Source organism: Pocillopora damicornis, chromosome 5 (genome assembly GCF_964200805.1).
Source record: "Pocillopora damicornis chromosome 5, jaPocDami1.2, whole genome shotgun sequence".
NCBI classification, from domain to species: domain Eukaryota; kingdom Metazoa; phylum Cnidaria; class Anthozoa; order Scleractinia; family Pocilloporidae; genus Pocillopora; species Pocillopora damicornis.
Genome location: NC_142674.1, coordinates 7,605,509 through 7,629,761, shown reverse-complemented (window position 1 = coordinate 7,629,761; position 24,253 = coordinate 7,605,509). Strand labels below are relative to the sequence as shown.

The window sequence follows — 24,253 nt, the reverse complement described above, 5'->3', positions numbered from 1 at the left end:
TATGCTTCACCAGCTAATGACCTTGGGTCTAACTGTTCTGTAATCCGACAAATCAAGAAAGGGTGTAAATTTCTAACGAAACTGTGGTGGTGCGTCGGTTGGGGATATAACAAGAGAATTTGGTTTTGTCAGCTGAGTTGATTTTAAATGTAAATTGGCCATCGTGAAAAGTTTCTGAAGCCCACTTCTCGAGCGTTAGTCCTTCGTTATTTGCTCTGACGATAGGGGAACATTCGAAGGGCCAGCTTTACAAACCCTTTTATGATTGGCTTTTGAAAGCTGCAGCTATGCCTGAGCTTTTGCGCCTCATGACATGGCCTACTCATATGTACGTGTTTTACGTATGGTAGTTCCGCTATTTTGAACACCTTCAAATAACCTCAAGTGATCCTTTGTTTTGCTGATAAACAACCGTTCAGTTACCCAAGGGTTTCAGCGGGATTCACCTCTTGCCACACAGAGAGCGCCAAGCGAGGTTCAAGAACAGCAGGTATTTCACATTTGAACAATGCGCCACCAGTTCAGAGTATATGTGAACAATAGATTACCTCTTATGTTGTCACTGACTCGAACGGGCGGTAAGGAAAATAAATCATGAAATCCGCTCATAACACAGTTCGGTGTAAATCTTTAATGTGCTTCTTCCTACGAGCTATCCATCTTTGGTTTTAGTTACCCGGCGTTTAAACTTGAAGTGGGACGTTTCTGTTGAATGATTTTGGACTCTAGTGAAGCAGTTTAGGTAAGACCCTTTTACAGTTTTCTTTACTGTTTAATATATTTGATTTCAACTTAAGAAAAAAACAGAATTGGGGCAGAAAGGAAGGTAAGAATCGATCGTAAATGTGATATTAAAACGGAGATTAGAAGGGACTTACTCTAATTATTTTCCACATTAACACAGAAAAAACCTTCGATTGAACCGTTTTCCCGTGTTGTTACCGAGTCAGATATAAGTTCGATTTAATTATTTTGAACTCAGTAAGAAGCTTAACGATATCAGAGGCAGTGTGTCTCGACTAGACAGGAAATTTAAGTATTTTCATCGACTTCTTAGTCAATTGCGCGGCCATAACGATCACAAAACATATACTCTCTAGTGAATCAAAATGAACCCTGACTTCTGTGTCGAAAACAGTCACGGTGTCAGATGTAAGATTACACCATAATTGCGCTCAGCCACCATCAGAAATGCATTTGTCGATGGCAGAATATGAAAATGAGTATTTGGGCGGCGAACTGAGCTTGGCGAGATTTTCTACGAGAGTACTTTACACCGAATCAGTGAGCATTCGCTTGTCTTGACTTTAATTCAAAATTTGCGACCAATAAAGCATTTTAGAGTCTCACGACAGTTTCTATGTTGTTGACAATTATGATGTTAAACCAGTAATCAGATATTACTACAAGTAATTCCTTATTTGTAGTATTACGGACAAGATTACAGGGTTAATGAAACTTAATAGGGCAGCCAATCAAGGAGCTTCATGTTTCGGCACGTGTTGTTCACAGCCATGAACAATATTATATATTACTGTTCACTGAAGTGGATGTGATAAGAGACCGCTGGTCACAGACACCGAGGTGAATAGTTGTTTCAGTATATACTAAAGATAATACAGTACAAAATGAAATTATTTTCACTTATTTATTTTTGTAACGATTACAATATTTTCAGGCGCAAATCCCGTGCGAGTTGCTCGGACGTTAATTAATAAAGGATATTCAGAGTTAAATGGCCAACCAGAACGCGCCTTCGACGCTATCCACTGTTTTAGTATTTTCTATAAGGGATTACGTCAGCTGAACTGTCTTCAATATACCTCTCTTTTTTCATTATACCGGCCTGCGGAAATCATTTCCGTCAGCGTAAAAAAAAGTAATTCTAGTAATAATTACGATGGTGAGCGTTGCAGACCTAAGCTAAGTAGACTGAACAACACTGCATGAATAATAAATGATATGTTTTGTCAGACCAACTCACACCTGTGGGCAAAGACAGAAAGTTCATGCGCTTCGTGGAAGATATCAAATCAAACATGCAAGAAGCCAGTGATCCTGCAATAAGATCACTTTGTTTCCACTGTATTTATATTCGCACACTTGTTTTGCCAAGGCCACGGCGACAAAACTCAGTTATGTCATTAGTCTGCAATGATAACGTTTCGCGGTCAGTGAGTACGGTGTCCTTACGAAGACAAATCTCTTCTCAAACAAGGAACTCTTTTTTTCTGGAAGGATAGAAGTTTGTTACATTCCAGGTTTGTTCAGTCAATCAAAGTTAAGATGCCCAGTCAAATTCTACTATGAATCCATGGCTTTCAGGAAAAATTTACAAATGATTGATATGGCACCATCAGAAGATTCCACCGGAAAGAGGTCGCTAAACATCGTAAGAAGACCCAGTTTTGTCCCGACAAGAACTACTGGAGTCGTAGTAGAATTTTACTGTATCGAACCTGGATTCCTCTAAATCGAACAGCCTTTGAAACTTTTGCAAAAGCTTGTTCTAATCCTTTGTCCTATTGGCTAACTGGCCATGATCCCGCTATTTCATTTTATTGGTAAATGGACGGTAGATATTTTGATAAGAGCGCGCCCTCGTCTCGCCACCGCTGTGGCTTGGGTTCGATTCCCAATTCTGTCGTCACATGTGGGTCGAGTTCGTTGTTGTTCCCCGTCCCCGTCCGTCCGAGGTTTTATCTCCAAGTCCTACGGTCTTCCTCTCTCCATGAAACAAACATTCAAGATTTCAATTCGACCTGCAGACAATGGGCAAGGAGAGCCACTTCGCCGATGTCCTGAGCTAAATTGCCATTTTTATTATTGTGATAAATTGCCATTTTTATTATTGTGATATTGTAGTCAGTGTTATATTATCATCATATCATCATCATCATCATTATTATTATTACTTTAAACAGCTTCATTGACGTATGTCTTACATTCCAGGCATGGTCTGCCACCGACCCTCACCAATCCTTTTGATTGGTTTTCTCTGCTTTGTTTTGACATTTGGCGAAGAAGGAGATAATGGTAAGGCGAATCAAACCGATTAATTTAAATTTTGTTGCTATATGTATGCAGTACCACACAATGAAAAAAAATAAGTGGAGAGGGAGAGAGAAAATGACGGAGAGAAGTCGAGGCACCGACACCCGTATCGTAGCCTGCGAGCAGTCCATCATTATTGGAGTTTTCGGTGCGAGTATCTTTTCGTCTGCGAGGAATTATGTGGCTTTGAGCAGCGCGAGCCGATTAGAGGTCTGGGGACTAGCTGTGAACTTTATCCGACTCGTCTCAAATCTCCACGCGGGAAGAGAAACGCACGTCTTGCAGGGCTGATAATGAGGGCCTGGTCGCAGGGCTACCCGTATTGCTAATAGGATACTCTGCCACTTTAACCAAGCAAAGAGACTCGCTACAAGTTAATTTAACATCTTTCTTCGTTTTGAATACTTTCATGATCTGTTACTAATACTCAACAGGCTGTTTTGAGGCACTTGGGATTCAATCAGGCGAGTTTGACGATGGAGAGATTGCAGCCTCTAGTATGCTGAAGAACTTTTCATCAACTGACGCCTGGTGTCCACCAAAAGTCGATGAAAATCAATATCTGCAGGTGGATTTGTCAAGAAAAACAGAAATAACAAAACTTGCCACCCAAGGGGAGATTGGTAGTAAGGACAGACATGTGAAGACTTATGCATTACTTTATAGTGATGATGGAAAAAAATGGAAACAGTATGAGAGTCATGGAAAGGAGAAGGTGAAGTTATTGCACATCTTAATTTCATTCATTTTATCTCTCAGTTAGTACGTGCGCTATGATTGCCGGGTCAATTTAGCGGGCCGTGATACATTTCACAGCCTGCTAAATTTATAGGTTTGGTTAACTTAAAATCTTTCCTCTCTATTTGAACCCAGAGATATAATATGTGTCTTAGCAACCTCGTTTTCTCGGTCCTCACTGTAAGTAAGGGGACCTTGTTTTTTCCGCCCGGACTATATATGGCCGCGGGAAAACAAATCGGTCCGAAACTTATAGTACGGACTTCAAATTTGGTTATTCATACATTTGCTAGCGTTAGACCCCTGCAACTCAAAAATTACTCCCCTTCAAAGTTCTCTCTTTGATTTTGTTATAGATATTTAAAGCCAACAACGATTCCTTCACAGTTCATCATAACTTGTTAGACAAACCTCTTGTTACGCGATACATTCGTGTCAATCCAAGGACATGGGAAAACGCTATTTGTTTGAGGCTTGAGTTATATGGATGTGATGGTAAGCTTACTTGACGTTTCTTACAAACCGTCAATTTAACAAATAAATTCTATATATGTTACCACATGTCTGCTCAGTAGTAGATCGCAGATGACGTCAAAATGTGGTAAGAAAAACGATGTTGCTCACGGTGCGCAGCTGAGTGTTTCACTGGATGCTTTTACCACATTTTGACGTCTTTTTTTATCTATTTCTGTAAAGACCCATGGTAACAAGGAGTCTATCAGCTTTATATGGCATGATAGAATAGCAAAATGTTGGTAAAGGTAATGTCCCTTATGCCTCCAATAGATCACAAGAAGGAAACAATAAAAAATGAAAATGCTAATAGTGAATTTTGAACCAAAATGCGTGTATAATTCAGCTGATCTTACAAAAAGGAACACATGGAATTTGATTGATAGATTTTCAATTGTGCGAAGTTTTATGGGGGTAGAGAAAATTCAGTTTGTATTCAAGAGCTTAAACGACCCTTAAACTCCCTCTCCGCAAGAACTACAGGAGATCTTTTCGGCTAAAAATCAAATAACTCTTTTTTGTTTTTACAAAGACTCGTATACGTGTGTTAGACTTGTGGATTCAAAATGAAGGCTGTAAGGCAGTTTATAAAATCATAAAGGAAGGAGAAATTGCCTGTAAAAGGCCCATTCAATCACGTTTTGTTCTATGCACAATTAGAGCTCCCTAAAATGACTGTCGTAAAAACCAAAACCAATGTAATTGTCACAGCCAACCATAACAACACGAGGAGCCACTGAAACTCGAATTCGGGAAAAAAGCAAACTTCCTTAAGCGCGGGAAAATGAAGGTGACTAAGGTGCGATTGGTTTCAGTTTTGAAACTGATTGATTGAGAAAGTAGCGCGAGCTTTCTGGACCAATTACTTATCGAAGTCAAGCAAAACCAAAGCACTCCCGGATTACTCTCGTCACTCAACTACAACTTTCTCAGTCATAAGTAATTTACCGAAATATGTGAGGACCAGTGATAAAAGAATATTCAGGTAGCTTGGACGATTATGCAAAAAAAAAATGTGAGTTATAGCCATTTAGTGATTGCTAATTCGCGTTATTTTTCACTCTGCAGTGTGAGGACTGCAGCGGCATGACCCAGCAGATGTATGTCTACACACCACTCCATCTTAAGATCTCAACTATGTAAAATAGACAGACAAGGAAGTTAATTGATGATATTGGACACGAGGAAGATAGTTGTCCTCGTTGGATATTCAGAGTTACTTAACTGGAAATACGCAATGCACAAGACAAGACAACTTTATTTGGAATTGAAAAATTAAAAACATTTCTGGAACTACTAAGTTTGACACCAAGTCGTTTGTCAATATTTTGTAGGACTATCGAACACAAGAAGGAATTAAGGAATTATTGTAGGACCACGGATATTCACAGAAATATTCTTAGAGGTCAACTTATTACCTTAGTATGAAAACATGGATCATGACATGATACATTAATAATGTGTAAATATGTTGTTATAACGGGTAATATAATAATGGATCAATATTAAAGTTACTGTTACAGTTTTCAATCATACGTCTTTTTACTGCGGTTAAATATGTATCTCGAAGGTATAAGTTTTCCCGTCAGTCTTTGAGAAAGAAGACTAATCAGGACGCCATCGTTTGATGATACAGCGCGAACGTTTACCGTCCTACTTCTGAGAGGAATAAGGAGGGGTAGTAGCTACTCCCTTTATTAAATCCATTTTGAAATCACTGGTGATCCCTGTAATCTGATTGGTTCTCAGCAGTGCGATTCATCCACGAATCGCACTATTCTTTGCTCTAAATCGCATCTATTTCCCAGCCGAAGAGAAAGGGACACAAAAACTAAAAAACCAATCAGATTTCAAGGCTTGTTTAAAGTAACCAATCAAATTGTAGGAAAATGAAAGACAAAGAAGTCATATTTGATGGTAAATTTTGCAACTTTTGTTCCCAATAATTTTCCTTTTTTTCTAAAACAAAAAAATGAATCATAGAGGCGATTAAATTTTGCGATTACAAAATGGATGTAATAAAATGGTGATTGAACTTCCTTCCGTGCAATTTTGGTTTAAAAACACACAAGTGATTTCAAATCGAACTCTCAATGCGTGCTTGTTCAATTTTGAATCCAAGCATATGATTTCATACCAAAATGCATTCTATTCAGTTCGAGGTGAACTGACTCAGTCCCATGGTGTGTAACTTTACCAATGAAATATTCCTCTTCGTCTTATCCTATGTGCATTTTCCTGACCATAGCCTTTAATCCTTCAAATAATTCCTTAGCAGTAGCTTCTATTTGTGATGCTGGCAAGACAAATCCAAACTTTCCCTGATCTCGCAATTCAACTGCAAATGAGTATTTCACTTTCAAGCCACCATAGACGTAATCGGTTAAGCTCCCGGAATTGATATCTGAGTGAAAGAAAGACAGGATAAAAAAAAATTCTTGTTACAGAAGGCTGACTACTTTATGATAAAGGAGGGGAAGTTCCTAAACAAAAAACTGTTGCTGCGTCGGTAGGTAGTTTTACAAGATAATTTAGTTTTATAAACGGAGTTGATATCGTAAATTGGCCACCATAGATATCTCCTAAAACTGACGTCTCGAGCATCAGCCCTAAGAAAAATCGAAACGTCAGCTTTAGAAACTCTTTTTGGAGGCCAATTTACTTTGTAACAATTTACACCATTTGTGATGATATCCTGAAAATCTTTATTAAAAATCTTTGGGAAACCATAACGCCCTACTTCGTTAGCGCTCTAATCTTAGATTGATTTCTTTAATTGATGAGCTGTTTAGAAAACAGAAAATGTTTCCTGCGGCTTATTATCATCGTTCTACAATTTTTTGCTACCAACGCAAATAAATTCTCCGTCATGTTGTTGCCCTCGCTCCTCTTACCAGCCCTTTTACGAACCAAATCTTGATGTTATCACTACTAAGTCCGGTTACTTTTAACGTATAGCGTCACAGTGTTACTTTTAAATTCTGTGATATCATAACACATATTTTACAGAAGCTTTTGTTGTAATCCTATGGGCTAAACTTACATAACAGTCTAGATGAGGGACCCAAATCATAAGTTGTGCTAAATTCCATGGACTTTATAACATCCACTGCGGCTTTCCCAACACGCATCTGCAAGTCAAGTCCAATCATATTACAAAATGGGTCTGCAAGGCTCTGGTACGTAAACTGAAGTATACATGGAACTGAACTTATTGAGTTCGGGGGGTTACTTGTGTCAATTTTGCTGAGTATGTGCCACTGGTCTCTCAGAACCCCTAGCCCATTATGGTCTGTTCTGAGGCCAATTATAAACAACATCTTAGTCACATTTGGGGAAATGTAATTTTCGCGATCCCAACAAAGTCACTTTTTAACCGTGAATCTTGCTATTTTTAATTCCTTCTTACCAGAATTTTCTTGGCCAAAAATTCCCGAAAATGTACCACCCCATCCTAGTAAATCTATAAAAAACGCAACCTCATTCTGATTAATCCTGTCGTGAAAATACGAATATCCAATGGTACATCCCCTTAAGCTAGGAAGTACCCCTCGATTAAGTTCGTTGCCCGAATTATTAAAACTAGCGAGGTCACAAAACTGATTCATGCTTATGTACATCTGGTGGACGAAATGACGAAATGACGAAATGGACGAAAAGACGGTGGAGCCCTCTTTCGGAGTAATCGTATACAAGGTTGGCGAAGGGATTACTGTAACTCACAAGTTCATCGTAATCTTTGATATTTTCCTTCGCAAAACCCCACGGAATCATCCACATTTGACTGTAACTGTGAACATCGAGGAATCCCGCAAGCCTCTTCAGCTGAGACTTCAAAAAGCGATCTAAGTTCTGAACCTCTTTCTCAGACATGGCTGATGAACCCTGGTAAATAAATGAACAAGGGTTCTCAGAAGCCCCGTGCTCTAAAAGGAGAAGAAAGATCGCACATCAAAATTTATCTGACAATGCATTATATCATTATATTACTGCTATGGTAGTGAAAACACCTAAGTCAAAATTAAACAGAAGACAGGGAGAAAATTAAACTTTTAACAAAATTGAAATATATAGAGATGTTTCTTAGTGGTGATATCTATATAATAAACGGATATATGTAAGAATAGTATCTGAGCAATTGGGCTCCTACCCCTCCCCCAACCCCACAACAGTCAACTAAGAACAAGTTAGGGTTAAAATTGGGTTAGGGGAGGGGTAGTTGTGCAGTCGCTCAGATACTAACATTGATCCAACAATCCTTGATGTATTCTTTGCAGCAGTTGTAGAAATGAATCTCAACGTTGTTACCTCCCCAACTAAATTGCCAGTTTCTGTTCAAATCGGTACCAAAACACAAGGATCCGTGGTTGGGACTTCGGTTTTTTCGCCATAAACGATCCTGTAATGTTAGGTATGGTGAAAGACTTATCGGTCAGTGTAATTTTATAGCGGAGCTCAAAGCATGCGCAGCGCACACAGCGAAGCCCCATACTTATCAACAAATGGTTATAATTACAACAATCCATTACGCTTTATCATACTGACATTACCCAGTCACTGCATGACTTTCCCAAATTTTTTTTGTAAAACAGGACCGGACCATTGTGTGACAGTTAAACTACAAAGGCATGATAGCCCATGGGTTGCCACATGGTTTGATCTCCTTCTACCAAAGGAAAAGAAAGTTAAGTTAAAAGCAAACGCTCTTAAAAGCAAAATTAAAGAGAAAAGGAAGTTAAGTTCTCACTTGAGTCCAGGTGTAAACGTAGCCATCAACATTGAATACGGGTACAATGGCGAGGTCTATTTTATCCAGCAAGGCTGTCACGTTGGGTTCCTTTCCGTACTGGGAAACAATCTGAAAAGTGGCCTGGCTTTAAATACTAACTTTATTAACTGTTGCGTGGCATGTTTACGAGCGTGTGTGACATTTTCTTGATTTTGCATTTGAGTTAGCGATACAAAGTGCTTCGTGATCGAAAGACATTATGATTTTTGACGTTTCAAGACTTCTTACTTGAAAGCAAAAAAAAACTTTCTTAATCGTTAAACTCCCAAGATCTGATTTTTAATTCTCTCCTCCAGCTGGTGTACATTTCCTCATAAATTAGTTACAAGAATTTGCTTTTAGATCAGGATAACGACTTTTACCTGATTAGTTTTAGTATTCTCATCACTTGTTTGCTGGACTATATATGGATATCTCAGGGAGAAGTTGCACGTTAATCACTTCTAGGTGTTTGAGGGTTAAGTATTAAGATATAAGACATCATAACAATTACATTTGACAATTTTAAAACCCTGCGCCTTAATTTGTTTTTAAGTCGGTTTCCATGACGATGATCGAATGATAGCAACTGGCTTTATTTCTATGAATGAAAGAACGTAGTTTTTCCTACCTGATCAATGATGTAGATACAGGAGGCTGGAGAAATCCACTCTCGAGCATGTGTTCCACAATTTATAAACACTAGCGGCTTGATTACTTGATAGTTTGCTTGAATCTAGATAATAGAAAATATCGAAGATATTAACTGAATTTAAGTTTTGATACGCCTTTTATCCGTTAGAAGGTCGATGTTTAAACTCTTCTGAAAAACCACCATATCTGTTGTTACACTTGATCAAACTTACCTGAAGTATATATTGGTCCCTGTTCTCATATGATTTGCCAAGACTGTGCATGCGTACAATATTTGAGCTTTGACTGGTAGCTTTTATCCAGGATACAATCTTTATGATCGGGAGAAAAACAAAAATAATGACATTTTCAAAAAATTGCATGTTCAAGGGGAGAATAAAGGTCATATGGGTTTTTCATTCTTGTCATCAGTATTTCACTTGACCCTTGTCGAAAAACCATTTGAAGGCCTGATTGTTAAGATAATTCTGAAGAGTTGTTTGGTTAATCGTCTTTTTTTAACAGAGAAAATAATAGATGGGCGCTCTTAGATATGGAATTTCTCTTTAAATGTTCAACTCGATATTACGAGTGAGCGCAGTGAACGAATGAGATATCGAAGTAAACACGAGAAGAGAACTGAATTTCATCTTTGCCAGCAACCATCTATTTTTTCTAATATTATAAACTTTATAAGCCTTTCAAACAGGAAAACTTGTCAAACGATATTGGATTGAGAATGAGATATAGTTTGATGCTACTCTGGTTTGCAGATTTAATGAATGTAACCGAAGAAGTTACAATTCATAGACCCAACGTTTCGACCTGGTTGGCCATTCATTCATCAACCTGAGAGAGAGGCGTGAAAGGTAAGTGACGTGTCAGCAGCTGATTGGCGATATTAAACGCACGTAAAAAAATTATCGTAGTTTTACACTTGTACAGTTGTGGCTTTTCTCAGGGCTGTAATTCTTTGTAAAACACTACAGTTTATATAATAAAATTACGTTCCTCTTTTCTGAAGTTTTTTTGGACCTTGCCATATCGGTTTACGATTTAATCATAATTGAGAAATATGCAGGATATCTACCTCATCAAACGTGTGGTACGTATTATGCCAAGATGATCTTTTGTAGTTCACATCGTTCTGTCCGTTCATAACGGCTTGAAGGTCGAATATTGGTACCTTGTAACGAATCTTATTTTGAGTCAACAATCTTGTAAGCTTTATGAATTCTTCCGGTGACACCTGCATGTCAACTGTCTCACCCGGGTGCGAAGGAGGTCGCCAAAAGTCTACCTAGTACATAAATCATATCAGATATCCGAGTTTATAATACTAAGGCTATATTTGTATATTTAAAATATATAACTGGAAGTTTAGAAGAAAGCCATTCCCAAAATCTTTTAAAGGAAAATAAAAATGACTGTGAATGTTTGTCGCGAGCTGTCACCTGCCAAAATGAGTAATAAAACTGCCCGAGAGAAACGTCTGCGCACTTCGTAATCTGAATCAGAAAATTGACTTTCAATGTTCCATGCTCTGTGCAAAGGCGCTAGCTCTCGGCCTGAAACAATATTTTAAATCATTTTTTTCCAAATTAAACCAGATCAATTTTTTTTATCGCTATGAGGAGGGGCGTGGGGGAGGGGGGAGTTTGAAGGATCTTGTAGGGGATCACTTGATTTTCAGGGGCAACAGAAGGGGAATCAGCCGAGTATATAAAGAGAAGAATGTAAGAAATTGACTTCCTGACTGATCATAAGAATATTAAAGAACCTTATGGGGGGGACTAGGTAAATTTTATCATTACACTTTACCACTAATTTTTCTTTTCCTTGGAGATGCAACAAAATGTTTACTTCGGCAACGGTTGATGGGAAAGCGGTGACAAGTTTATGCCTGGAGAAAAACAATTATTAGAGTATACAGAGTCTGAGAAGACATGACCCAGAGGTCAAAACGGAATAAATTATAATAACTTCTGGAAAACAGAGCGTGGGGGCCGTGCTGGGGAATACTGGCCCGAGGTCGTGCAGTACGGACCGAGCGCAGCGAGGTCCTCACAAAAACGACCCACGGCAAATATTCCCCAGTACGGCTCGAGCAAGCGAGTTTAGGAAGTAGTTTACAATACAACACTCAACACACCAAACTTGTTTACTTTGAATTTCGAGAATTTCGCTTTCTTGAGAAAAAATACACTGCTTATGACTACGTCCTATAAAACAGTCCGTACGGTAAAATACGGACCAAATATGAGCCTATCAGAACGCTCGAATTTATCTTAGGACTACTTTGCCATATAATGATAAGATGTTTTGTACCTGCAATTTAAGTTCAATTGGTCCTTACCCCCAATACAGAGTTTCACTTGCCGTTCTTGTTGTTAAAGTCAGTAGGAGCAGTATCGTGAGAGCCTCATCAAGGACTCTCATATCCTGTGCCGACTTGAACTTTGTGTGAGCTAAATATTGTTTAATATATAGTTATTACAAAGAAATTATTCGGGCAAACGAGCAATATTTGGATTTGTTTAATCTTTTTCGGATTATTTAGACGATCTTATTTTGTGTCCACAATCAGTGATTTTCACCTTTTATCATTTGTTTGATTTTCTGGTATTCGTCACGCGCCATTTTTTTTTTAAATTTTAAACAAAATAAATTTTAGAAGTATATATAATCTCCTCCGATCACCTCTTCTATTAAAATTTGTTCTCGTGAGTTTATCGATCATATCTCGATTATAACAACGGAAATGTTCTTTCTTCACGCCGCAATATTACCCTCGCTTCTCTAAGAATGTCAAACTTTTCAGGTATACCTCCTGTTATTTACAAACTCACCTCTAGAAATTCTTGCAGGTTTTACTCTGATAATATTCTTACACGTTTTCCTTACTATCTTTTGTGATGAGAGATGGAGCTCGTTATGGAAGGCTTCAATTTTCACCTCCAGTTTCTACAACTGTCCGGTCGTAAACCGTTCAAGCTAACATATAACGATTGGAGTATTATGTAAACAACTGGTATAATTTCCGGTGATATAAATGTTTTTAAAAACAAATCGTATCCTAGGTTTCGATGCAGCCTTGCTCGTGGGCTCAGGTCTCAGTAGCCCTGCACTTCTCCTCCATCTCAGGCACCTTCCCCTCAACCGTTCCTTCACTCTCGTTTCCAAGCTTTCTCTTTTATTTCTTTTGTCACCTCACAGACCCTGCTATAGGCAGAGAGTATAAATTTGACGTGATCAGGCCCCATACTCCTCCGTAAAAAGTTATGATTCTACCCAGCCCAGACCATCGCCTCTTTATTACCCCTCCCCTTCCACGAATACTTAAAAATTATAGGGTTTTCCAATAAACCTTAAGCTTAGGAGGAACCTTCCTCCCGCAATACTCTTTCAGACAGCTTTGGTTCGAATCTCAGATTTCGTCCTGCAACTTTTGAGATTTTTTAACTGAAATTTGGTCTCAAACCTCCTCTTCTCTTCTAAAATGTTTCGAAATCGCTCGAAACTAAAAGTTATAACTGAGATATAATCACAGATTTCCCGCGGAGCTGCTTCGTTCATGATGTACCGTTCTTACAAGAACAGTTTCATGGCTACTCATCTCCCTCACGTCGTATTGGCGTTGTTGGTCCTGACACAGCAGACATGGTGTATACCACCTACGTCTTCGGAAGAAACTTACAGAGGGCTGTTGACGACATGGCACCGTAAGTAGATGACTTATTCAGGGTTAAAACGTAATGTGTTCCCACAGAGGTTCTATGAGGAATTATTGTGGAAAGTCTAAGTATCGACCAAGAGTGCCAGGGAGTGATGGCACGCACAAGTGACCGCACACAAGACACACATAACCACGCCAGGCGTACGCACTTGACAAATCACACGAACATGCTTGATGCTGCACACGACCATTCAAACAACAAAACATCAGAAAAATGAAAATAAAAAATACCGACTCTCTCTTAATTCTACTAATGAAATTGTTGGCAGTTTCAACGGTGACCATGAACTATATTATTGGTGAATCAGGTCATATCAACTGAGAAAATAGCTACACGATGACATGTCCATGTTTTTTTGTTTCAAGGACTGAAGTCGTCCAATGTTTTTGAGATTTATCTTCGTGCTGAAATATAATTATGCAAAAGTTTTATTTCATTTTATTTCATTTTATATCCAAAGGCTACATTGGTCGAAAAACGATTTTAGATCGTTCTTATTATTTGAAAAAAATTCTCTCGGTTGACAAATCGCGGAGTTGTAGAAAATAATCGCATAGGTTTTGATTTTTGAAAATGCTTTTGAATTCGCAATATCCAAAGCTGGAGGGATATTTCATCCTGATGTAAGTCAAGCAAAGTGTTTCACTTTCTATACCATGTGAGTTTGTGAGGTAGAAATTACAGAATCATTTGTTATTCTAAGGCCGACCACATTGCTGATAATGGAAAGAGGTCCTGAAAAGGTGTAAATGATCTATCGTTGTTGTAAGCTTCGGGTAAATGTAACAAAGTAAATGTCACCCGAACATAGGGCCAGTTTTATTTTGGGTACGTTACAGATAGCCTTATTAATATTGAAAAATACTTATATGAAAAGCGTGACATAAGAAAACAAAACTGAAACAATACAGAAATTTGTGCATATTTTTATTGGTAAAATTATATATGTGACAGTCCACAAATCCAAAAGGAAACTATGAACTTACAGTAAATAACAAAGTATGATGTTCAGTGAAAGTGAAATTTTCTTGTTTAGACAAAGAGCATAAATCAGTGTTCTCTCCAAGCCAAGGCCCTCCCCCTGAGTGCTATTTGAAGTACTTCCTGCACCAGTCACCCCCACAGGGGCTTCTCATCGACCATCCTGACGCGGAAGTTTATGTTTGCCAGTCGGTCCCAGAATCCCCTGACACATACTTCTTCGCAACTTTGTTCGACGATAAAGCAGGCATTGCCATTTTGTCCGCGTACACCGTCACCTACGAACAGGCGCGTCACATGGGTATGTTTCCAAGAGAAAATGTTTCAAATAGCTGGCGAACAAATAAAGGTAAGCTCAGCGAATACTCGTTGGAAGATTTACTAATGTTTTCATACCTTTCATTCCTACAACCTCATTCAAATATTTTGTGGACAGACTTAGAATATCCTCCAATAATGTATTTTCTCAATTTCTCAGCATTAAACTGGAGCTAAATGTAACCGAGGAAGGATTAAAATGAGTTAGACGCCCACCTCGTGCATAAGCCACGCGTATTGGTTTTGCGCGCGTTTTCTTTTTCCCATTTCCTCTGTTTTCGAACTCAGGATGCATGTCCTGTTTATGCCGAAACGATATCATTTCGATAGAAATCGACTGTAATCAAAGGTAATTTAATATTATCAGCTGAATTGATAACGTAACTTGGCCACCGTAAATAGTTTAAAAGCTGCCGTTTCAAGTGTTGGTCCTTCGTCAGAGCGATTGGAGGAATTGTGGGTTATGTGTGTTTATATGCAGAAAATGGAGGTACCCTATTGGTGGGAACATGGTAACGAGAAACAAGACTAAATTAGTTGAATGGAAAGCACTTGTTTATAACGGGGGGATTAAGAGTGCTGATTTGAAAAATGAATTTTTTGTTCTAGAATTTTGTAGCTTTCCGAAATGCCTAGATGTAGGGAAAGGCCGCAAACTGCCCTGTACTGCTTAGAATGGTTAGGGAGATCGAAGTGTCTAGCGACTGGTTTAGTTGCGTCTTTGTTATTTTTTTCTACATCGCGAGGGTCATCTACATCGGTCACCTAGTCGTCTTCCTATTTCACCGATGTATTAATTTTTGCAATAACTGCAAGTTATGCAAGAGATGACATTGGCGGAGGTGAGTCATCAGTGATCTTAATGGATCCTCCAATCGCTCTTTATTCATCGGTAACCAAAGGAACCGACCTCGCACGCGGTAATCAACGGCAGCCACCTCGCGTGCTGGACACGCGTATTGGTTTCGCGTTAAGAGTGAATAATCTCCAAGAGAGTGTGAAATAATATCTTGTTTCGCGCCCGCCGTCTCTTCCAATTTCATACCATTTTCGCTTAATGTTCCGTTTACTCCGAGACAATATCATTTCAAAAGAAATGGACGGTAAACGACGTCATCTGCACTTAACGTCAGATAGATGCAAATGTTAGTTGAGTCCAATTCTAACCAGACCTGATGTTTCGTCTTAATTGTAGAACTAACCCATCAGGGCACTAACAAAATGTATCACGGCCACGGCAGAGGAAAACAGGGGTTTGACAAAGGACACCTTAATCCAGCTCACATTAACTCATTTGACAAAAAGCACGTGTTGGCCACGTTTACTTACAGTAACGCAGTTCCACAATACGGTCACTTTAACCGCGGCCCCTGGGGAACATTTGAAAGCAAAATTGTGAAGTACGTCACGACGCAATGCAATAAATCATCAGCTGTGATGTATTTAATGACTGGCTCGTCGAAGTTCCGATTACAAGTTGGTACAGAAAAACCAGTCCACGACAAGGGCCAGATCAAGGTATGCTATTTTGTCGACGTGACTTTGATTTTGAGTTGTCTAATAAACAAATTTGAGGTCTCTTAGATTTGAAATTAATTTAATGGAACTCAATCCGACTGAAGTTATAACATACTTTATGGGGACTCTCAATTTTCAAATGCGCACCACCATATGTTTAGGAGACCCACAGAGATGCTACTGGTTTTAGCAAAACGATGATTTTCAATGTGAACGCATTTAGCGAATAGTTTCCTCTGGCCCTTTACACCCCATCTACCGATCTTTGATGAGTTAATAGTCCATTTTAGACGAATTCGTCAAATCAAGTCTCCTTCTTTAAAAAAAGTGAGCGAGGGGGGGAGGGGAGGGGAGGGAGCAAGAAAGGAAGAGTCAGTTCCAGCTTTCGTCTTCATGCAGTCGTTTAAAAGCTGAATATCCAAAACGCGACCCCGCTCAAGTTCTGAGTCTGTTTTTGATTGATCAGTTAAAGGAAACTTCCTTCCCCTGAATTTTGTTTTGTTTGGTTTTTTTTTCTTCTCAGATTCATTATTTCCCTGGCCCCGGCTCCAACGGGTCGATTGTGCGCCCCAATTCCATGTGGACAGCAGGATGCTGTGTTTGGGAAGACGAGAACCACAAAGAAATGGCCCAGTCCATCGCAGTCATGGGAAACAATGACTTTGAACCCAAAAACATCGCCATAAAGTCGATGACATTGGTGGAACTCGAGAAAATGTTGGTTTACGACGGAGATGAGCCTGTCTCTCTTTTCCCTGCCGTCAAAGAATGCAGAATCAACAGTTCAAAGCTACCAAATTGATCGTTTAAGATAACAGAATCCAAATATATGTTCTGTTGGTTTGCATTTCGCTGATAAATATGGCAAACTGTTTTTTGTTTCAGATATAAATGAAAATAGCTATTTGATAGTAATCAGTTATTTCCAGAAACAAGTAATTTCGTTTCCAGTTTCGATGCATTTAATTATAATTTTTAACAGTTAATGATTGAAAGTTTGCATATTAAAACAGTGCGTAGATATTTCATGTCTCTCTCCATTCTCGAGATTTTATATTTGGTATTTTACTGAAACACAGTCAGAATAAACTTCTTTCAGGTTTTTTTTTATGATTTCACGAACTGAATACACACCCACAGAAAAAACAGAACAGTTATCTTGCAGCTTTTATTTTCCTCATTACTTTGTGAAACATTTGTGCAAGGGATTAGACTTTGACGTTAGAAAATTTTCCATCAGTTTTGAGTCCTTTAAATCTCGTCAAGATCGAATGAAAATGTTTCCGTGTGGATTGTCGACATTCTTCAGATGGTTGAGTTCGTTTTTTCCACAAGGATCATGGGTAGGCCAGTGCATCAATGTGTAACCATCAAAATAATAATAAATGTTGGAGGAGGAAAAGATCGGTCCAAAGGTCTGACTATGAATCGGCACAAACCTAGATGGCGCTGGCGAATCTTGACACGTGTCAGTCACGTTTTTAACGACCTGACACTTGACGCTCCCTTCCTGCCAATCAACCAAGCTTCCAGTTCCCGGATGACAAACCAGCCAGTTGTTTATGTTGCTTTTGATGAGGACCTGTCTGCCGAGTTGTTTCCATATGGAGAAATTCATGGCGTTGAAGTCTGTTTCACCCAACGGCGGGGTTACCGAGACAGGGACGTTGAGAGCAGAATTTATCTGCCAGTTCGGCCTCGGTGTAATAGCATTTAAACTCGAAGAAAACGTATCGTAATCAGTGAATTTATAGCTCCACACAAGAGTCCAGCCCCCTCCATCTGTTTCCATGTCACAGTAGGCCCTGAAAGCCGTGCCCTGGGATCCACCGTCTGGGTCGATCCAGTAAACACCAGAGGAAAGAGAGGGGAGTTGGCCGCGAAGGATCTGGCACGAAGAAACTGCTGACAGTTGAGTAGAACCTATACAAGGTGTGACGTGGCCTTAAATTGAGTGTATGATTATAATAAAGATAAATATTACGATTTTAAAATGCTCAACTGAGTGCAATATTACACCTTTTTTCCAGTCGCGATGCGTGCCTTGTTCTTTTTTAGGGAGATATCACTTTAATGAAGGTAACGCGCACACGATGACGTAAAATGTTTCACTCAAGACCAGAGTTTGTGTTCAATAGATGCAGATGTTTTCTCCGCTCGAAAGAGCTTTCTCTTTCAGAAACTACAATCATTTAAGATATTTTTCAGTATCTGCTAAAGCTATCTTATATACCGTTAGTATCTCACCTGCACTGCTTTACCCGGCTAAGAGAGCAAGTAGAACGATATGAAATAAGAATGTTTATGACCACGTATAGAGATAGGTAACCGGTCTTTTGGTACCTAGTCGGTGAGTCGTTTCGTACCCAGCTCGGTCGTTTCGTACATAAAATTATTAAAATATGTTTTCCATGTTAAGATTGTTTAAAGTAAGGTCAGTTTCTTGTTTTGAATAGTAACATTACCTGCGTCAAATTTGCTTTGTTAACGAGGTGTCCATTTTTGAAGCGCGACCACCGAGTATGCCTAATTTACATTATCAGCTCAGTCCATAAAAACAAATCATCTAGTGTAAGGTCTGGAGCCGAAAATGGGGAGTCTGGGAGTCATGAGATAGACGCGAAGGATATTTCTACCAGAAAACATTTATATTTTCATTCCATCCTAATTAAACATAGATTACAACTTAATACTTATATATTTTTTTTTCGTCAGATCAAACGAATTTATTATCGTTGATAACGATGGGATTGGGTGCGAAACGACCGTGATTACAAAACGACCTGATACCTAGAGACATTCTTAATGACCTACCTAATGGACTGGCGATTCCTGGAAGTTCAGTCTGTAATAGAAAATCTCTCTGTTAATGACATTAGACAAAGGCCTATTTCGATTACATAATAATTGTCTCTATATCTCCATACCTTAGTAACGAACGTAGTTACAATGTTTACTTCTTTTTTCTTTGGTTTTGTAATCGGACCTTTAGGCGTTATCACTCGCATATAGAAGCTGAGTTAGCGTCCCTTTTTAAAGTAGTTTTTCGTTCGATTTCGCGTGGCCTTCTCAACCTCGTTCTATCGAGGTTTCTTGATCCTTAACCCATGGCTCAACCGGGACCGACATTTTACGATCGTTTATTTGAATGCAATAAATCGTCGAAAACTGTCAACTTTGGTTCTTCGTAGTTTATTCGTCTTTGAAGACGACCTGTAAAGCAGTCCCACACATTAGTTGCGTCACGCCGAGAGGTCGTTTTGTTACATCTCGTTTTGGAACCAGCTGGCGTTCGCTGCAAGCGCAACGCTCACACTTAATTTTATTATCCTATTTTAAAATATTTAAATCAGAGCCACATGCTTATCGTTTGAATGATTCCTAAACCGGTTTTCGAGATAAAATACCTTTTTCGCATAGAAAGATCCCTCTAGTCGTTTTAAAAGTTTTTCCGTCAGGTGTGTTTGTCCGTTTCCAAGGAGTGAACAGGATCTTTGGTTTGCCAAGAAGTTTACACTTTCACAAGCAGCTTCCCTCGCACACAGCAGTGTACAGGACAGCAAAGAGTCAGCTTTTCTATCCCAAAGAGTATCAGCGGAAAGAAAACTGTTTTCTTTTATTTCAAAGTAGACTCCCCGAGGAGATTCTGCAGTTATCTTGGCTGATATAGACAGAATTATCGCAGCAAAGACTTTAAGCGACATCTGGTAATCGCTACAACATGAAATGAAAAGTTAGCTAACGCATAGACTGGTTTAGGATGTTGTTACGAGCTTAGATTAGTTATTTAAAAGCAGAGGTTAGATAGGAAGATGATTAAATTACTTTTTTTCTCCGTGTGATCCAGTCGACAGATTATAACTGTTCTGAATCAAGGTTCTTTTACTTGAACTGAAGTTATAAATTTTGAGTTGTCTAATTGAAGATCTTATGTTCGCTTAAACGATATTTCAAAAGATTTTGACATTTTGTTAATTCCGTCTCAAGTATCACTTCGTATGCAATTACATATTTTGACATTTTAATTTAAGTGTGTGATCATATCACAATTCGCCGTGGACATTGCATTAACAAAAATCTCGGTTTTAGCTAGTGAGTGTAATAAAAAACAGATTTTCAAGTTTCTACGGTTTAAAGGATGGAATTTAGAGGAGCTCAGTACAGCGTTGATTCAAGATTGCATCTTATAGGAAACGTATAGCGTATATGAAGTTATCGGTGCGTGCGAGGTAAGGCAGCTGAAAACTGTATCAAAATTTTATTACTCAAGTTGAGGGAAATTAATCATTGAGTCAAAGATTTATGCTCTCCGAACTTTTATTACATTGTTATTGCAGTCGATAAAGCAATATAATCCATCACTTTAAGAGGATATTCTCGTTCGTAGTGTTTAGAGCCCTTCACGTCCTGAGGGGATATTTCCAGAAATTATTCTTTGAATATTTACTAATCAGTTAAATCCTCAATTTTGTCAATGACTTTCTCATTTTTCATTTCGCTCACAATCTATCTAATTCAAAAATCTTCCAACTAACCACCTGGTAAATCTTAAAACACAATAATTTAAATGAGTCGTTCTTGACAAAATGATTTAGTGCATAAACGCAAAATGAATACTCAATTTGTCCTTCCGCGCGAAGCCGTACTTTCAAACTTTGCCACAAACGCCAAGGCTGGTCCTCGAATACAGAGTCGTTCCAATGCCCTCCCTGTTCTAACAGGGGAGCGGAGCCTGGAGCGATGGTGTTGAAGATCGTCGCGCGCACCGAACAGTGTATGAAAATAGACTGCGTGACATTAGTGCGGGTTGTGAATTGGGACACCTAACACTACGGTAAAGAGCCCAGTTAGTGCCATTTCGCATTTCTCTCCAACTATTTTTTGACCATCTCAACTTTATTTTTCACCATCTCAGTTTTTTCCCGGCACGACTTCAACTTCCTTCTCGACTTCAATTTTCCTTCACAACTTCAACTTCCTTCACGACTTCAACTTTCCTTCACGACTCCAACTTTCCTTCACGACTCCAACTTTCCTTCACGGCTCCAATTCTCCTTCACGGCTTCAACATTCCTGCACGACTTCAGCTTTTCGGCACGACTTCAACTTTCCGGGACGACATAAACATTCCGGCACAACTTTAACATTCCGGTGTCACAGCGGATTTGGACCCCCCGCGGATTTGGACCCCCGGTCCATATCTGCTAGCGGATTTGGACCCCCCCGGTCCAAATCCGCAAGCGGATATGGACCCCCCTTCGCAGATTTGGACCCCCCTACCAAACTTTCCTTTTAAGCATCCTTTGTATCATATTTGGTAACTAATTCTATTTGCAAGCTTTTTGTCGATGTTCTTTTCAATCGCAACACAACATTCCTCAATAAAGGTAAAAGAAAAAAACAGTCATTTCGTTCCAATTCTACCGCATTTATTTTAGCGAGTCGTACAGTAAACGTAAGAATCAGATGTGAACAAACTACTGCATTCGAACTATTGAAATTGTTACGATAAATCCTTGCTTCTTCTGATGCGAATCAACATTGATACGAAACGTCATAACAATAGTGGAGACTATTGCGTCCAGTCAGAAAAATAACTCAGTCTGATTTTCTAAAATAATAACAATAAACAGTTTCTGAACAAGAACGAAGAAACTACTCCTACTACAAGTCGTTCGTAAAGCCTATGATAAGTAAAAATGTTTCTATTCTGAACTATTGGAACTCTCAGCTTATTTTCAGATGCAAATCAACATTAATCAACATTAATGTCAACGTCTTAACAAAAATGGAGACTATTACATCGAACTCAATCTTATTTTCTAATTTTAATGATTATTAACTGTTGAGGGATCCAAAATAACACCTTAACAATTACGAAGACGTCAGAGTCTGGCGATCTGCAGACAATGCAGAGTCACTCGCCCTCCGGGGTAGTCTTAAATCATGTGAAACCATTCCTCGCACAACTCGCACGGAACCATGTCGTCCCAACACTCGGGCATTGAATAATGACAAAATAAATTAGTGTCACAAGTTTGTCTCCTATTGAATCTAGTGGTGTTCGACTATCGCGGAAAAGGTTCAAAAACGACCTCTCTCCAGACATCAAATTAACTCTTGTGCATTTTCCCTTGGTCAAAAGAAACATCCGACGGGATGCCAGTTCGTATGCATTAACGATACGCATGTTTTGAATGAAAAACATACTTTAGTACGCACTGGAACGTAAAGTATCATCCATTTTTACTAGAACGTTGAGGACGATGTTTTCACTCAGTTTTGTTGGGGGTCCAAATCCGCGGAGGGGGTCCAAATCCGCTAGCGTATTTGGACCGGGGGGGTCCATATCCGCTAGCGTATTTGGACCGGGGGGTCCATATCCGCTAGCGGATTTGGACCGGGGGGTCCATATCCGCTAGCGTATTTGGACCGGGGGGGTCCATATCCGCTAGCGGATTTGGACCGGGGGGTCCGTATCTGCTAGCGGATTTGGACCGGGGGGGTCCAAATCTAGGGGGGTCCAAATCCGCTGGGACACCGGCATGACTTTAACATTCCATGCTAATTTAATTTTTTGGCACAACATTAGTTTTCCGGCACCATACGGTGGTCCATTGAGGACATGCCACATTTTTTTTTTTTTTGGGGGGGGGGACGATAAATCTCATTTATCGCGCAATAAATTGAAATTATCGCGTGATAAATGAAAAATTATCACGTGACAAATAGGAAACTTGTTAGGTCGTACGTGGATCGTTGGCCCATAGAGGACATGCCACATTTTTTTTTTTTAACAGCCGATCACGTGCGACCTAACAAGTTTTTCGTTTATCGCACGATAATTTATCATTTATCGCGCGATAACTTTTCATTTCTCGCGCGACAATTTATCACTTATCACGCGATAACTTTTTTTTCTCGCGTGATAATTTATCGTTTATCGCGCGACAATTTATTCTTTATCGCGCGATAAAAGTGGACAGCACCGTAGCGGGCTACCTTATTTTTCACCGGAAGACTCAACACAAGAATCAACGCAGCAGGTCACCGCTGGCCGATCGCAATGTACTTACTGCAACACTGTTCGGTAAAAACTATGAATAAATTTGCAACTGGGCAAAGCTAAATTGGATAAGTTTATTCCATCAAATTATATTTAGTGTGCTTGTCTTGCACTGAATTGCTATAGAATAAATCAGTTTTCAAATGAGGATACAATATTTGCGTTGACTTGAGTTAGACTCGCTCTCTGTATCGCCAATGTACCGAGAAGAAGTCAATTCATACATGGCCAAATCGCTCGTCCACATCTGCAAACTTACAGAGTGCTGTTAACAAGACGGCACCGTAAGTAAATGGTTTATTCAGGGTTAAAACGTAATGTTTTCTCCTACAGGTTCTGTGAAGAATTATTGTGGAGAGTCTAAGTATTGACCAAGAAGGCCAGGGAGTGGAGCGCACAAGTGACCGCACACAAGACACACATAACCACGCCAGGCGTACGCACTTGACGCATCACTCATACAACAAAACATCAGTGAAATGAAAGTAAAAAGACTGAATCTATCTTAATTCTACTGATGACACTTGTTGGAAATTTCAACGGTGACGTTGAACTATATAACTGAACTGGTGAATCAGATCATATCTACTGGGAAAATAGCTACAAGATACCATGTCCATGGTTTTTTGTTTCAAGGACGAAAGTCTTCCAATGTCTTTGAGATTTTTCTTCTTGCTGAAAGATAATTATGCAAAAGTTTTCTTTCATTTTATTTATGTTATATCCAAAGGTTACATTGATCGATAAACGATCTGTGATTGTTCTTATTCTTTGAAAAAATGCTCTCAGTTACCAAATCGCGAGGTTGTAGAAAGTCATCGCATAGGTTTTGATTTTTGAAAATACTTTTGAATTCGCAATATCCAAAGCTGAAGGGATATTTCATCTTAATGTAAGTCAAGCGAAGTGTTCACTTTTAATACCATG

The 24,253-nt window shown here is 39.1% G+C and overlaps 4 protein-coding genes across 8 annotated transcripts; 2 read left to right on the top strand and 2 right to left on the bottom strand.

Annotated features, from left to right (window-relative positions):
- Positions 1 to 553: 553 nt before the first annotated feature.
- On the top strand, positions 554 to 5,838 carry LOC113671949 (lactadherin). Of its 4 annotated transcripts, none has more exons than XM_027188218.2 (5): positions 554 to 742; positions 2,953 to 3,036; positions 3,489 to 3,769; positions 4,149 to 4,287; positions 5,374 to 5,838. In XM_027188218.2, exons 2-5 carry the CDS (start codon positions 2,955 to 2,957, stop codon positions 5,376 to 5,378), a joined length of 507 nt encoding a protein of 168 aa, XP_027044019.2. In that variant the 5' UTR covers positions 554 to 742; positions 2,953 to 2,954; the 3' UTR covers positions 5,379 to 5,838. The 4 variants fall into 4 exon arrangements, with proteins under 4 accessions (XP_027044019.2, XP_089063470.1, XP_089063471.1 ...); XM_027188219.2 differs by lacking the exon at positions 554 to 742 and adding an exon at positions 2,133 to 2,261; XM_089207344.1 differs by lacking the exon at positions 5,374 to 5,838 and having other exon boundaries at positions 602 to 742; positions 4,149 to 4,316.
- LOC113671969 (mast cell carboxypeptidase A) lies at positions 5,832 to 12,218 on the bottom strand. Of its 2 annotated transcripts, none has more exons than XM_089207342.1 (10): positions 12,063 to 12,218; positions 11,528 to 11,609; positions 10,797 to 11,006; positions 9,940 to 10,038; positions 9,705 to 9,809; positions 9,053 to 9,163; positions 8,614 to 8,704; positions 8,029 to 8,231; positions 7,349 to 7,436; positions 5,832 to 6,709 (listed from the first exon to the last, which is right to left on the bottom strand). In XM_089207342.1, the coding sequence occupies exons 1-10, from the start codon at positions 12,143 to 12,145 to the stop codon at positions 6,525 to 6,527; spliced, it is 1,257 nt and encodes a 418-aa protein (XP_089063468.1). In that variant the 5' UTR covers positions 12,146 to 12,218; the 3' UTR covers positions 5,832 to 6,524. The 2 variants fall into 2 exon arrangements, with proteins under 2 accessions (XP_089063468.1, XP_089063469.1); XM_089207343.1 differs by having other exon boundaries at positions 10,797 to 11,002; positions 12,063 to 12,077.
- Positions 12,219 to 13,202: 984 nt separating this feature from the next.
- LOC113671977 (uncharacterized) lies at positions 13,203 to 17,280 on the top strand. The gene is made up of 4 exons (XM_027188243.2): positions 13,203 to 13,428; positions 14,480 to 14,773; positions 15,938 to 16,260; positions 16,784 to 17,280. The coding sequence occupies exons 1-4, from the start codon at positions 13,281 to 13,283 to the stop codon at positions 17,060 to 17,062; spliced, it is 1,044 nt and encodes a 347-aa protein (XP_027044044.2). The 5' UTR covers positions 13,203 to 13,280; the 3' UTR covers positions 17,063 to 17,280.
- Positions 17,281 to 17,468: 188 nt separating this feature from the next.
- On the bottom strand, positions 17,469 to 20,085 carry LOC113671978 (uncharacterized). Its single transcript, XM_027188244.2, has 3 exons — positions 19,668 to 20,085; positions 19,075 to 19,105; positions 17,469 to 18,183 (listed from the first exon to the last, which is right to left on the bottom strand). The coding sequence occupies exons 1-3, from the start codon at positions 19,962 to 19,964 to the stop codon at positions 17,522 to 17,524; spliced, it is 990 nt and encodes a 329-aa protein (XP_027044045.2). The 5' UTR covers positions 19,965 to 20,085; the 3' UTR covers positions 17,469 to 17,521.
- Positions 20,086 to 24,253: the final 4,168 nt, after the last annotated feature.